General features: G+C 39.3%; 1 protein-coding gene across 2 annotated transcripts; it reads left to right on the top strand.

The window, feature by feature from the left end:
• The first annotated feature begins 1580 nt into the window (after window positions 1-1580).
• Window positions 1581-15273, top strand: LOC140928456 (GDP-D-glycero-alpha-D-manno-heptose dehydrogenase-like). 2 transcript variants are annotated; one of them, XM_073378210.1, is made up of 2 exons: window positions 1581-1701; window positions 13163-15273. In XM_073378210.1, exon 2 carries the CDS (start codon window positions 13166-13168, stop codon window positions 14267-14269), a length of 1104 nt encoding a protein of 367 aa, XP_073234311.1. In that variant the 5' UTR covers window positions 1581-1701; window positions 13163-13165; the 3' UTR covers window positions 14270-15273. The 2 variants fall into 2 exon arrangements, with proteins under 2 accessions (XP_073234311.1, XP_073234310.1); XM_073378209.1 differs by lacking the exon at window positions 1581-1701 and adding an exon at window positions 9170-9325.
• The last annotated feature ends 292 nt before the right edge of the window (window positions 15274-15565 follow it).

Raw genomic sequence — 15565 nt, 5'->3', positions numbered from 1 at the left:
CCTCCTCCCGCAGAAAAAAATCGGGAGAAGAGACGACGTTTCTTCTCCCGATTTTTTTCTGAGGGAGGGGGCACGTCTGTACTCAGGCTAAATAACGATCGCTGAAATCTCCATACAAACCCTTATAATATTGTGCAACTACGATTCTCACTCGGAGTTTGGGGTACCTGTGATGGTACCCATTTTGGTACACTAGCAGATTTAGTGTCACACATTAGGGCCATTTATATGAGGAAAAATAAGACGCGTCTTAAATGAGACGCAAACTGTACCATTTATACGAGCATATCTTATCTAAGACGAAAACAGCTCGTAAATGGTTCGCGTCTTATTTCTGTTCTTGACTTGTTTTCATGTGAATGTTGCCCGTACCAACAACAATCCAATACTGCGCGCGTTTCAAAATTACGGCCTCAGAGCCGCAGAGTATTGCCGCAGAGGCGATATTTTGACGACCTTTTTAATGAAAATGGGGGAGTCTTCTCTCCCTCCTTTGCCGCAGAATTATAAAAAACAATGCTCTCTTGGAAAAGTTCAGAACGAGCCCTAGAAAATGGGAAGAAGGAGACTCGCGACGGAGTGGGCGGGTTTGAGCGTGACTTCAAAGATGGCAACCTAATGAAACGAAAACGCGTTGTAATTTGTAAACAACTTTTTCCTGCCAGTAGCCAATCAGCCCGCCGCGGGGCTAGTCTGCGAAAGATCCGTTTCTCTTCGCTCTTCGCCGCCGGGGACGTTTCGCGCGAAACGTTCCCAGCGGCGAAGAGCGAGGAGAAACGGATCTTTTCCCAGGCTACCGCGGGGCAAGCAAAAATTTTCCCGCCTAAAATTAACGCATGCGTGCGATGCCTTCGTGTCTTATGTAAGTTTTTCCTGTCTCATCTAAGACGCGTCTTACGTAAGAACAGGTGTTAAGGGCTGTTCTAAAATAAGACCCGTCGTACCTAAGTCGAGTTTTATTTTAGACGAAAGGTGCTGTTTATAGGGAAAGTTCACGTCTTATGTAAGACGCGTCTTTTTTTTCCTCGTATAAATGGCCCTAATGATAACTGTACAAACCGTATCTCTATAGGTCGCTCAGATCGAATAGCGAAACTTTCTTAAGTTGACGACAAGTACAGTTCGGGTATTCGAGTATCATGGTCAAGAAAGTACCCGCGGACCAGAAGCGAGTCACACTAGGAATTTACGGGGGCAGGCCACTAGATAATTTTGAAATTCAGACGATTTGAAACGCTGTTTTTTGCATCTTTTAACATCCAGCAAAAATCGATCTCTTTCAACTTGGGGGTCTTGTCCTAAGTCGACGTGGTTATTTCTTTATTTTAATTTTATATTATTATTTTTTTTATTTTTGGGCAAAATCTAAATCTTGCTGACTTCAAGAAGTGATTATGTAATTGTACCCACCTACATTTACCATGATTTACCAATCAAAGTTTAAACAGTAAGCCATTTGTTTTAAATGATGACACCCGCCAATACTAAGCCTATCCTAGAATGACACGTATCCTTGAGTGGCATTTGTTCGGTTGCCAAAGTGTTTGTTTTTAAATTTAAGTTCGTATTCTTAAGCTGGAATTCTGAAGATATATTCATAGTTGATTCACGCTTTGTCAGAGAGCACGTGGTCAGTTCATAACAAACTTCTGCAGACTGATCCAACTGCCGCCTAAATTTCACTGAGAAACGCTAAAAAAGGTAACACATTACGTTTCTTGCTAAAGTCATGTTTTCAATCTTACATTGCTGTTCTTTGCCCAATTGGATACACAATTTTTAAATTTAGCATAGGTTCGAAACATGAATATTGCCGGTCGGTGTTGCATAACCGCTTCCAAATACAAGGATTTGTATGGAGAAAACGATTGTTTCCAAAAACAAAAGATATAAAAGAAATTTGAATAAAAAGGAATTAACCTATCTTCAGTAGATTGTTTCTTTTTTATTTTACAGTTTCTGAGCCATTTAACGGGTTTTAGTCAGGATAGAGAGAACAGAGCAGCGAGGCAGTCCACCATTAAATATCTGTAAATCAGCTCGAGGGGGTTTTTAATTTCAATCTTTTTCATAATTTCAGGTTTTAGAAACAATCATTTTTCCCCATACAATTCCTTATTTTTCGAAGCCCCTTGTTACCTGCGTAACTCGAGTACTGCCGCTCATATTTCGAGTTTGGGTAGCGTCAGGAGCCTAAGCTCCTGGTAGCGTGTGGAATAATCAAAATATTGTTTAGCAACAAAGAATAATGGGTGTTTGGCTAATTTAATATTAATGAATCTTTTTAAAAAATAAACCAAGAGTAGGTAAGAGTCACGTCGGTAACGAAATATGAAGCTCTCTCAAACATGAGCTGTAAACTAATTAACTGATTAATGAAGCGCGCCAAAAACAGTTTTAATGGCACGTTAACACTCTCTTTCAAATAAGCAAGGACAGTAGACAGTAGTGACAGCGATTCAGCCCTTAATTTTGATACTAAATTTCGCTCGATCTTAAAACGCAGTGAAAGCACCGGTCTACAAAATTGGTGCCGACAACCTCTTAAGGAAAGAGTTCTTGACTGACCACCGTGATATACAGAAACTTCTGTGTGTCTCAAAGGTTGCTTTTAAACCTAAAAATAAAAATATTCAAAGCAGCTCTCAAAATACTGTTGTTTTGTAGAGTTTTAAGCCCAGTTTTGTCAGAATTTGGCGCTAAGATGAACACAGTACGAATTCAACACGTGATTTCAACATTTTGGTACATTTCACTTTTTTGTGATTGGCTGAGCTACTTAATTAGGTTATCATAACCCATAGAACCTCGGGAACAGTCTTGGGGAATTTTTGGTTCTTTCTGACATTTCCATGGAAATTTCCCCAAGGCACCCATGATCCAAGGCAAATTCTCCTTGGGAAAATCGGTCACACACAAGCATTTGCCTTTGATTAAATCGGCTGGTGTTTAGTTAACTTTTTTTTTCCTGTTTTGTGCGTGTAACATGAGAGGACACAGAGGCTTTTTACTGGAAGTACCATCTCACGCGGTGATGTTTTCTCCGCGGGCAGCTAATCCGACTTAATCCCATTTAATATGTCGCGCTCCTCGAAAGTGCGAAAATTTTCTTGTCGTGTATTAGATTTCAGATGCATTTTCTTAATCTTCATTTCGCGCCAGAATAAATTAGTTTGCGCGCAAAGGGCTCCTAAAAAATCACAAGGTTTGTCCCACCTCGAGTCCACCTTCTGGAGATACGCCGGCTCGGTAGCTGGAATACATTGCCGAGGCGAAGATCTGGCATTTTTTCCCCTTCGTCGTATTTTCTTCACGGCAAATGTTTATATTTGTAGTGAGAATGCAGCGCATATCGGTGGATTTTACTTCATGCGGCTTGCTACTTCTGAAAGAAGAGTGCGGATTTCATCGTTTTGTTCATGTTTATTAGTGTTGGCAAATGTAAGGTAAATGAACCGACCACTGTAAGGTAAGAATTGAAGTTTTAAATTTGTTACTCGGCGAAAAATCGTGGAATGCGAATTCGTGAAACTCGTGAGTATTACCTCTGTTACCTAATGTCATGCGATGACTCCTCGCTTTTTCGATGCGTAACACGGATACAAGCGATAAATTTCTTTCGCAAAGTGAAGTATAATTTACTTAACGAGACCATTTGACGAATATTTCTTGTTATGTGCTTTATTCATATTTGCTTGGCTTATTCAGGCTACATGCCAGGAGTTTGATGACAATGTTTGTGTGCTATAATTATGCTGATAAGTTTTTGCACCTTTATATTGAAACTCATGAGCCAAACGTTTGTAAACTCTAGCAAAACACTCTTCTATTATGGAGGAACTTTTAACGTCTTTCGGGGCCCTAATATGGTGTCAAATTTTTAGGGGAAACAAAGCTTGATTTTTGGCCAAACAGACTATAGCTTTTTTGTCTTTGAAGAGAGAGCGAGGCAAACGTCCGTGAGTACAGTGTAAGCCAGTGATTCTTTAGGTAGAGCTAACAAAGTTAACGTAGGCTGCACTTTAGGTGGCGCACCCATGGGTGCAGTGTAACCCAGTGATTCTTTAGGTAGAGCCAGCAAACATAGTCTGCACTTTAGGTGGCACACCCAAAGGTGCAGTGTAACCCAGTGATTCTTTAGGTAGAGCTAAGAAACATAGGCTGCACTTTAGGTGGCACACCCATGGGTGTAGTGTAACCCAGTGATTCTTTAGGTAGAGCTAACAAACATAGGCTGCACTTTAGGTGGCACACCCATGGGTGCAGTGTAACCCAGTGATTCTTTAGGTAGAGCTAACAAACATAGGCTGCACTTTAGGTGGCACACCCGTGGGTGCAGTGTAACCCAGTGATTCTTTAGGTAGAGCTAACAAACATAGGCTGCACTTTAGGTGGCACACCCATGGGTGCAGTGTAACCCAGTGATTCTTTAGGTAAAGCTAACAAACATAGGCTGCACTTTAGGTGGCACACCCATGGGTGCAGTGTAACCCAGTGATGCTTTAGGTAGAGCTAACAAACATAGGCTGCACTTTAGGTGGCACACCCATGGGTGCAGTGTAACCAAGTGATTCTTTAGGCAGAGCTAAGAAACATAGGCTGCACTTTAGGTGGCACACCCGTGGGTGCAGTGTAACCCAGTGATTCTTTAGGCAGAGCTTACAAACATAGACTATACAGGTGTTCATCAGATGGCAACAAGTTTTCCAGTTAAAACTTTGTCATAAAGTGCTACACCATGGCACTTCGACTATTTCATTATCGCGCTTGTTTTGACGCACAATTGATAGTCAGGAGAAGTCGTATTGTCTAAAACCATAGCAAAAGACAAATTTACACACATTACAGCGTTAAGGTAAGGCAATACACGGTATTTCCGTCACGTACATTTACATTTTCTGTTAGGTTATAAGCGATTAAATCGCATGCAGCGACGAACAAAACGCGAAGCCGTCAGATAATCTAGAACCGTGTTATCTACAGTGCTGTGCATTATTATTGCTTTTTTTTTTTGCTGGAAATAAGTTTCGGCCGCTTTAAATTTTGAAACAATTCACTGGTACTGTATAGTCATAATACGTATTGGAGCGGAAAGTTAGCACGCGAGCAGGGCGATTCTGCTGTGGTTTCTGTAATGTAGAAGATATTACGGCAATGAGGCTCCCGAGGTCCGTTCTGGAAATCACAACTACATGTAGGATGAAATGCATTCTGCGTGCAGACGTCTCCTTTTCCAGGTTAGGTTAAATAAACCGTACCAACGGTTTGTTTGACAAAGCTCCCGCGAAACGGTTTCTTGGTGATTTTATTAATTTTTAATTTTTTTTTTCAGCTCTATTTTCGCGGCTTTTGCGATACAAACTAAATTCATTTTTAGTTGTGATGGCATTACACTGCTTAATCATGACGGCTTTGGAAGAAACTGAATATATTGCGCTTCGCGATTTCGCAAAATCGCTGCGGGAATTAAAAAAAAATTTCTTCCAAAAAAGCGTTTTCACGCTTCTTTCTCTAGTCAATTATCTCGTTTGTCTCGTTTTCTAAAGGTCCTTGAGAACAGAATAAGACAATATTTTATTACCGACAACCTAAAAACCTGATTTTTGACCAGATCGAAACAAAACTGACCTCTGAAATGGAAGAAGAAAAGCCTTTTGTTTTTGCCGGCTTCGGCCCGCCGACGCGATCGTGTCTGTTTTGCTTTCATATGATGACATTTTCCTGACAGAAGGGTGTCGGGAGAAACACCTCGCGCTGATCATACGTGACGAAATCCGCCGCGCCTAAACTAATTAAGAAAAGTCTCCTCGAAAGCTCCATACAATTCCTTATAACAAAATTATAAGGAATTGTATGGAGCTCTCCGGGAAACTTACAGTGCAAGCCCTTTGTGTCCCCTCATGATAATCAGATGATAATTTATAAAAGCTATCAGCAAGTCCACAGCAAAAAACCAATGAGTGGTGCCGGATCTCCCAGTTGTAGACCTGGATCAGTACAATTAAACTTGTAGAAAAAAATATTAAACGGCAAACTGATCCTTACGGCGAGGCGATGAAGAAGTCAAATATATATTTAGACAAATTGCAAATATATATTTTCTGTTTTCTTCTTTTGTTTACTTCTTCATCGCCTTGCCATAAGGATCAGTTTGACGTTTCATATTGATCTATGATAATTTGTGTTGACATAGAGAAAAACAAATATTTTTCTCGCCAATAAAGCTAGTTGATGCGATACAGTAAACACCCGCTGATAAAAACCTGTCGGTTTAAGCCGAGAACCTGCTGGAAGAAATTTGGCACTTTAATAGCCAAAAATATAGGAACTGTTCAGCCAAGCAAACCAAGCAGGATCTGATATGTGGGTTACAGGTAAATTGTTTTCGAAACATTTTAACCAAGGAGTTTAACTTCGAGATTGCCCACCGTTACAAGAGCTAGAAGACACTGCACCAAACTGTAATTACAAAAAGAAGTATTACTGTAATTCCTACAACCAAAAAGGGTTATAAAAATTACATAATTGTCATCATGGACCTTGCACAAAGGAGGTCTCCAATGTACAATAGTGAATACAGGGATTCCGTGAAATTCAGCACAGGTACCCCAAGCTCACGAGTGAGAATCGTTTTTGCGGGATTTGTATGGGGATTTTAAGGATCGTCATTCAGGGCTCGAAAAGAAAAATAAAAATACATCAAAAGTTTTCTTCTTGTTTGTTCACGTGTGTTCGTAGCATATTTGGCCGTTTCAGGGCGATTCCAGCGAGTTTTAGTTCTGGCGTTGTTCTTCATATGTGTGTTTATGTAGACAGAACAACGATAGAACTAAAACTGGCTGGAATCGCCCTGAAACGGCCAAATATGCTAACAACACACGTGAAAAACAAAGAAGAAAAGGTAAGAATTTTTGAGCTTTTGTACAAATAACGATCGCTAAAATCCCCATACAAACCTTTATAATATTCTGTTACGCAACAACGATTCTCACACGTGAACTTGGGATAAAATATATCATACCACTCATCATGACGATGCCTTTTTCAGAAATCTTTACCTCAAAAAAGTCATTTTGATAGTTGACATAATCGATCATAATCTGTAAAACGCATGTTCGAATAATCGACAGCTTGTCAACGAATTATTATTTTTCAGTTTTCACCTTTGTAATTGCATTCCACTAAGGCTTTCCCCATTTTCTAAAAAAAGCCACAGGGACGAGATTGAAAGACACAGACTTGCCAAGTCTTACAACTTTGTTGTGAGTCTTACGATTTCACGTCCTATGAGTATCTCACGCTCTCACGAGTTGGTAACTGATTTCTCACTCTTTCTTTTTTTTTTTTAATAATAACCTTTATTTATTACCTTTGGCGATAGGAATTACGGTAATATTACAATAAAAATTCAAAACACTACATATTATGTATACATATCAAATTAAGTTAAGATTAGCACCTCTAGGAATAAATGATTGTTTGTGCCTAACAGTGGGTGATACAGGTATTCTGAGGTGCGCTGGGTTAGTCTTACAAGATCTTAGATTATGGCCATGATCCACTGGCTTTTCTAAAAAACGTTTACAAGGATGTGCTTCAGATTCTAGGATACATTTAAATTCTTTCCTCTTCAAATTCTGACGCCTAGTTACAAGTGACTCAACAGTATCCCTAGGGAGACCAATAACATTTAGACATCTATTCTGCACTCTCTGTAGATCTTCTCCGAGGTAAAGCCAAACTCCTAAAAAATGTTGGAGCTGTAGGGTTCGTTTCCTAGTTAGAGATCGATAGATAGCCAGATCAATCCAAAGAACCTTTAGCGGTCGCGTTTGATCACATTCTTTTAGCCTACCGCGACTTTAGATAAGAATGACCTCAACCAGTCGGGGGGTACAGGGTGGTCCCAACCTCCTGCTTCCCGTACCCCGTTCTCCCGCCTCCCGTACCTTTTTGTCCCTTTGTCTCCGGACTCCCGCCCTTTAGCGAGACAGACGAGACACTGACACAGTCGACACACGTGTACATGTGTCATGCCATCTCATTCATGACCTATGATGTAAGCAACTTGGAAAGGTTTCCAATTTTACCGGTAGTAATACTTTTTTTTAATCCCGAGTACGAATTTTCGTTTTTTGACTTTTCTCGATATAAAATTTTGCTTTAAGCCTCGGAGAACGTTAAAAGGAAGTCAAGAAACGTTGTTGAGTTCGTTTCTTTGACTGGACGATAAGCAGTAACAAATAACGAAAGCTTGCCTTTTTCAATTTCTCTCCGGCTTCCCGCCCTTTGAAAACAAGGGTTTGGGTGGGGTGCTCAGTCTCGCGGGCTCTTAAAACTGATTTTTAAGGAGGAATTTTCCCGCCACCTGCCCCTTGCTGCTGCCACTAAATGCGCAGACGTTTCAAGATGGCCGCCAAAAAAAAACATAAAATCGATCGTGATGTTTACAGCTCTACCACTAGCTTTAAAGTGATATGTAACATTCCCGCTGGAAGTCCTTCGACTTGGAAATTTGGGACATCTCACGACTTTATACCCATTTTTCACTACTTTTCCCAGCTCTAGGTTGAGAATCACACTTTCTTTTAATTCGGCACCCCTTCAAATTATATCTCCCTCCCCCTTCCAATATAAACTGCCCCCTTAAGGCTAAAAATATTGCATAATCAAAAATACCCCTTATCCCCCAACGCACACGCTTTAATAATTAACAATTCTTAAATTAATTATTAAATTAGTTATTGAGGCATGAGACTGAGTACCATCGGAGTATCATCTGAAGAATTATAGAGATCGAGGAGGGTGTTGTCCGCCGAGGCCGTAACACCTCTTACTGAAGTGAGCGAGAATGACCCATATTCTAGCCTGCGAACCGCAGACGTATGGTCCATAGTTTCAGCGACGACCCAGGCGACGACCGGAAATACGTCTGCGGTTCGCAGGCTACCGATATTCCGGTTTGAAACACAAACAGTCGTCGGACAAAGGTTTGCCGCGTAGGAAATATCATCGGGCACAAATAATATAATTTCGTTTCCTTTTCTTTTTGTAGATATAGGCTTTTCTTTCTTTTTTCGCCGAAAGGACCCGGTCGCTGTCGTCAGCCCTTCTTTGTGTCGTCACGCAACGCTCCTCCCACAAATTTGCGTGACGCGACACCTGTTATTGATTGCTTGCTGGGCGACCGCTGATCCAGTCGATCAATCTGCCGAGATCGCGCCAGATCTGTCGTGTCATCCTTAGGTTGTAGCTGCTGTAGCGTTTCTGAATACCGTTTCCTTAAGTGAGTCCTTTTTAGGGAAGTTGTCCTCTATCCTCCAAGGTACGTTGAAAAGTATATTTAACTTTTGTAAAATTTCAATTTGATATTTTACGTTAAAAACCATTGTTGTTGGGTCTGTTTTGTTTCTCACGTGGGACCAAATTCAACGTTGGGTAGTCGATGAACAGTTACCGCGCCGGTGAAATGAAGAGGGAAGAATCAACTTATCAGGGAATCCCTTCTATAATCCAAAAAACTGGAGCATTGAAAGTTTTTAGAGTGGTGAATAACGTTGTTGTTCACTATTACATAATCGTAACGATCGTACCGGCTTTTCAAATTTTCTCTGTAGTAAACTTAACACATGTTAGCATGCAATAACTGAACCGTTTGTGTTCGATTAGCCTACAATCAGACTGTGAATTTTAAAATGAGTCGGGGAGAATTGTCGTGTAAGAGAAACCTTCCTATAGTCCGCAAAAAACCTTGGAACATGAGTATTTTTGAGAGTAGTGAATATTTCTGTAGTCTACAGTTACGTAACGATTGTACCTTTCTAAAACTCCTCTAACTTTGTACTACATGTACGCGAACAAAGACTGTGAATTTTTCCTTTCCAAAGCCAGTAAGTGTATTTTTTTAGTATTTCGGTGACATTTTTTGTATGCCAAACACTGCTAATTGTTTCTGGGTTTTCTTCCTGTTTAATCACCTGTTCTAGCTTATTTTTAAACTAGTTAGTGACGATCGAAACAATGGCCAAACTTTAGGTATTCGACCCAAAGGCAAAGCAACAGTTTGATTAAAAGTCTCCTTACTGTAGCCAAAGTCTAAAACTTTTTCTAAAAAAATTTAAACGAGGAAAATTATATTGTTAGACCGCCTTCTAAAGAATTAGGAGACGTTTGTATTTCCAATTTTAGCTTAGTCATGCTTCCTGAAAACTCTTCAGTCATGAATTCCGTTGAGTGCATCGCCCAAGCTGATTATAATAAAATATTGATAGAAGTTGGTTGGGTTGTGATTAATATGTTTGTTAGAAATTTTACATTTGTAAACAACAAAACTCATCATCTTGAAAAAAATGATTGTTGCTTTTTGTTTTTTCTTTGATACTGATAGTCACCAATATTTAGAAAATCGTCTTGCTTTTCTTTGAATTTTCTTTCTACCACATCCTATTGAACGGGTGAACGATCACAAACGCCACGTTAAAAAAAAAACACACAAAAAACCCATGATTGGCTGAAATTTCAACACTTGAAAGATAAACATAAGTTACATATGTAACAACTCTACAGACAACACTGTCAACGTTTATGCTCTCCATTAGCACCAGCTAATTCTTAATAGTATAAAGTTCCCTATTGCATTATATATTTATTCAGTTATTGAAATGCAAATGATTAACGTTTTGGTTTTTATTTTTGTGCTTATGATAACTAAAGAACCTCTAAAGCAATTAAAAGACCTTATTTAATTATTGATTGTGTAAAGAATACTCTAAGGGGTATGTCTAAGGACTATATTATTTGCATTTTAAATTTTTTGTGAGCATAATTTATGTCCCCAACTGGTTTAACAGCTAAATACTCAGAGACCTAAATATAGTCCATCCATTCTTTCATTGATTGATTCATTCAAACTTGTATGATCATATAATGCTCTCTTACGCTCTGTATCTGCAAGATAAAGGAGATCAACTGTCCTGATATGATGTCATGAGCCAGGTGTCCCCTGATCATGATCATCCTGACAAGGAAACACTGGGCACCTTATACTTCCTTAAGTTTCAGAGCTTTAGGCCCCTAGCTACCATCCAACAATACACATATTTCTGTACGATATGAATCATTACAGTGCCAGATCAACTATCTAACAATGTCAAAAATGTTAATGTTTACATTCTTTGACATGTTATTGGCTTTCTAGGTTAATTATGTGACCTACTGTAGTACCTATAGATAAGCAACATCATTCTTTAGTTTTGTTCAGCTGGCTGGGTGCATTTAAATTGTGTTTTATCTTTATGGACAGGCAGAGTTATATGGTAAAAAATAAACTACCCCTTTTAGGTCTGGCTTTTTAATATTCTTATAATTTGATCAAGAAAAGTAGGTTACATAAGAATGTGTCATTTTTGTTGTTGTTCTCAAACTCTTATCGAATGAGTGACCCAGAAAAAATAGAAGAAATAAATAAGTTTTCAGGAAAAAAAATATAAATAAGAGACAGTAAGTCTGAAGTCAAACATAAACTAAGTTTAAGGCAATTTTCAACATATTTTCGGTAACTTCTAGTAGTGGTGTAACGATTAATCGAATTCTCGATTAATCGGGATTATGACCGTTCAGTTCGATTCACGATTCTTTGCTTCCACATGTCAATTTTAAAAACAATAGCATTTTGTGCGCCATTTTCTGTTGCCTGGTAAAAATGCCGTCCTTCAACCACCCCTTGAGAATTTCCAAATAAGGCAAACTATGCGCGACACACTCTTTATCAGGTTCTCAAACATGGCGACGACCCAAGCGACGGTGAATCCTCCTGTCCCTTCTACTAATCTCAAATTGAGGGTTTAGGGTTGCATGTTGTTTACATTACATGTTATGTTATAAGAATTAAGAAACATTTACATAATCGAATCGAACCGTAAGGAATACGAATCGTTACACCCCTAACTTCTAGGAGGTTTGAATCCTGTTGGGGACTCAGATTTTTTCTGTCCCACGCTCATGACCTGCTGATTATTTTATTTTCACATTTGTTTCACCAGGCTTAAAAATTTTTTTATTTTTCATTTCTTTCACCACACAGTGCAACAATCGACATTGTTGATTCTAGCAGTATGCAGGGCGCGTGTCAAATATAATCCTAGTATATGGCCTCGCTCTCCATGAGTTCTCCCTAGCTCAAGTGGATAGAGCGGCCAGCCAGTGTTTGGGAGGTCATGGGTTTGAATCCTGTCAGGGACTCAGATTTTTTCTGTCCCACACTCGTGACATGCTGATTATTTCATTTTTGCATTTGTTTCACTGAGCTTAAAATCTTTCGTCATCTTTCATTTCTTTCTAGCAAATTTTAAGCATTTGTAGCCATATTTAGGGCAGGTAAAGGAGCTTGAACTTTGTTAATATTTTTAATATAAAATGTGGGCATTAGTCTTCATGTTTCAACATGCATTTTAAGGGGTTTTCCAGATTTTAGACATAGCCTAGCCTGAGAAAACAGTGGACATTTGGCGATATTTACCACTGGTTTCCCCGCCAAATGATGTCTGAGAAACGAGCGCAGAAATTCCATACTGATGACGGGTCACTACCCAGATCTGGGTAGTGACGCATCATCAGCATGGAATTTCTGCTCTCGTTTCTCAGACGTCATTTGGTGGGGAAACCAGTGGTAGCGTCACCAATATCAGCTGTTTTCTCAGGCTATAGATTTAGCCCACAGGCTGTGCTATGCATTCGTTGTTGCTCTTGTTTCACTGTAAGGCATTTAAAAGTCCTGCGGGGTTTTCTGCCTTATATGGGCTATATAGGTATGTGCAGCTGTGAAGGGTATGGTTTTCAAGCAGTTTAGTCTGGGATAGCGTATAAAAATCAAAGAGTTCGGGACTAAAAAAGGGTATCATTTTCCAGGAAACTGATGAATTGGTTGAAAATTTTAGTCTAGACTTAGGTAACTGGGAGTTAACACTCAAAAATGTGAAATCAGCAAATTTACAATTATCTGCTACTCCAAAAAGGTGTCAACCTCAGTAGTTTCAGTAACTCTAGGATAGAAAGAAATTGTGGGAGTTTAGTATAGGTACTATTAATTTTCTTCTAGGGTCAATTAATGTAACTAATGTAATGTAACTAATGTTTGCTCGTCCTCATTTTCCCCGTAAAATAGACAATGAACACAGCATATGTAAATGGCCTTGGAATTAATGGTCACGCCGCAGACCACTCAGAAAACGGAGTAGCAGTTATGAAGACTAATGGTTGCCACATGACTAATGGCCATCAGACGGCAGGAAAAGATGCAAGTTTGTACTCGACTGGACCTCATGAGGCTATCCCAGAGCGTGTATTGATCACTGGTGGTGCAGGCTACCTTGGTTCAACCCTGGTACCCCTGTTGTTGCAACGTGGTTATGATGTCGTTGTATATGACAAATTCCTGTGGGGAGTGAGTCCTCTATTGGGTTATGCAGGCAATCCACATCTGAAGATTGTGCATGGAGATGTCCTGGACAAGAAGCATCTAGCCAATGAAATGGGTGACTGTGACATTGTTATTCATCTTGCTGCTATCGTTGGTTACCCCGCCTGTGAGAAATTTAAGGAATTAGCTGAGGAGGTCAACTTGCAAGGTACTCAAAATGTTGTTGACAATCTCTTGCCTGGTCAGCGACTGATTTATGCTTCCACTGGCTCATGCTATGGAGCAGTTGAGAATGGTCTTTGCAATGAAGAAACACCAATAAATCCATTGACACTGTATGGCAGAACTAAGGCGGAAGGAGAGAAGATAGTCTTAGAGGCTGGAGGAGTTGCCCTGCGTTTAGCCACTGTCTTTGGAGTTTCTCCCCGTCTGAGGCTTGATCTACTGGTGAATGACCTAACGTACAAAGCCCTTACTGTGAAGCACTTTGATCTTTACCAAGGGGAATTTCGTCGCACTTTCTTACACGTGAAAGATGCTGCTCGTGCTTTCGTCTTTGCTATAGAAAATGTTGAAAAGATGGAAGGCCAAGCATTCAATGTGGGTGATGAAAAAATGAACTTTTCCAAGTCCGATGTTGCTAAGTTCATACAAGAAGCAGTTCCAGAATGCGTGATAAGTGAATCAAACAATGGAGAGGACAAAGATAAACGGGATTATCAAGTTTCTTACAGGAAGATAAAAGATTTGGGTTATTCAGCCACGATCAGTGTTCCAGATGGTATTCAGGAACTTTTGAAGATTCTTCCAATTATAACTCCAGAAGATGCCAAAAAAGCTAGGAATGTTTGAATACCACACAATATTTTATACTTATCTTTGGTTTTAATAAAGCAATCAATAGGTAGATGTGTGATATTTAATTGACAAGGAACTCTATCCTGTTGAAAAAAAAAACTGCTTGTTAAGAACATACTATTGTCACTGAAAAATTTTTGTGACTTCTAAGATTACTGTACTTATTTAATGATGTTGGATATAATATGTTAACTCTGTTCAATTTTAATGGTCAAGGCCAATCTAAACTTTTTAAAAGAAGAGCTGCAAGTGTTTTGAGAGATTTCTGAGCCACTAATGCAGTTCTTTTCATTTTTGGAATTGTCCTTGGTGGGACTATGCTTTAATTACTTTCCGTGAAAATCGGTGCTTAAAATGTTGCCATGTTTCGATTTTGACGCATTATTAATGAAATTTTAAAAGTTTCAGAGAAAATTTTGTTGTGACATTGCCAGTTGGTAACTGATGTCAAGGCAGCCATGTCCATTGTCAAGAAAAAAACATTTCCTGTGCTGGAATTTTCACTCTTTTTGATGCAAATTCTTTGAAAAAATGACTTTTTCAGTCAATTTACATGGCAACCTTGTCACATGGTCGCAAACCAAGGATAGTGTAGTTGCTGATATTTAAAACATTTATTGTGATTTATTTAAAAAATTAGTAGAATTGAGACATTAGTATTTAAGTTGTAAATTAAAGAGATTTCCATAGACTTTGACCTTTTTGTGACAAAATGTTTACATTCTACTTTTACTAACATAAAAACGTACTTAAGTAGGTGTCCATCTCAGTGTGAATTGAATGGAAAAATAGAAGATATTTTTTGAGTTGTTAATTCAAATGATGAGTGCAGCCTTTCACTCATTCATATTGATATTATCAGTATAATCAGTATAACCTAAGATCGTTGTGAAAAGTTAAGTCGAACATCCTGTAAGTGGACACCTCTGCAACCAAAAAAGTGTCCTTTTGTAGATCGGGGGGTGGTGGGTTAAATAAAGTTCAGTGCTTATATGTGACTGGGACCATGAATAGTGTCTCCTTCCAGTAAGTGTCTGCCTCATCGCCAGCTGCTTCCAATCATCTTATTTAAGAAGTTTTAGTTAGTCTCTGAGGAAACTGAGTAGGGGCAAAAAGAGAGATTCCTGTCATCCCCTTCTGGTCCCCCCCCCCCCCCCCGCCCCCTCGTGGAAATCCAGGAAGCTAACGGTGGTGTCTGTTTACAGAGGTTCGACTTCAGTACGATGAACTTTTTCTTCGTGTGTTGACACTTTCAGCATTTCAATGTGCATTTTATTGTTTCTGGTCATC

This window comes from Porites lutea, chromosome 2 (genome assembly GCF_958299795.1).
Source record: "Porites lutea chromosome 2, jaPorLute2.1, whole genome shotgun sequence".
NCBI classification, from domain to species: domain Eukaryota; kingdom Metazoa; phylum Cnidaria; class Anthozoa; order Scleractinia; family Poritidae; genus Porites; species Porites lutea.
This window is presented reverse-complemented; position numbering and strand designations above follow the sequence as displayed.

Coding starts and splice junctions, on each gene's coding strand:
- LOC140928456 (XM_073378210.1), top strand. CDS start 13,166: ATGAACACAGCATATGTAAATGGCCTTGGAATTAATGGTCACGCCGCA.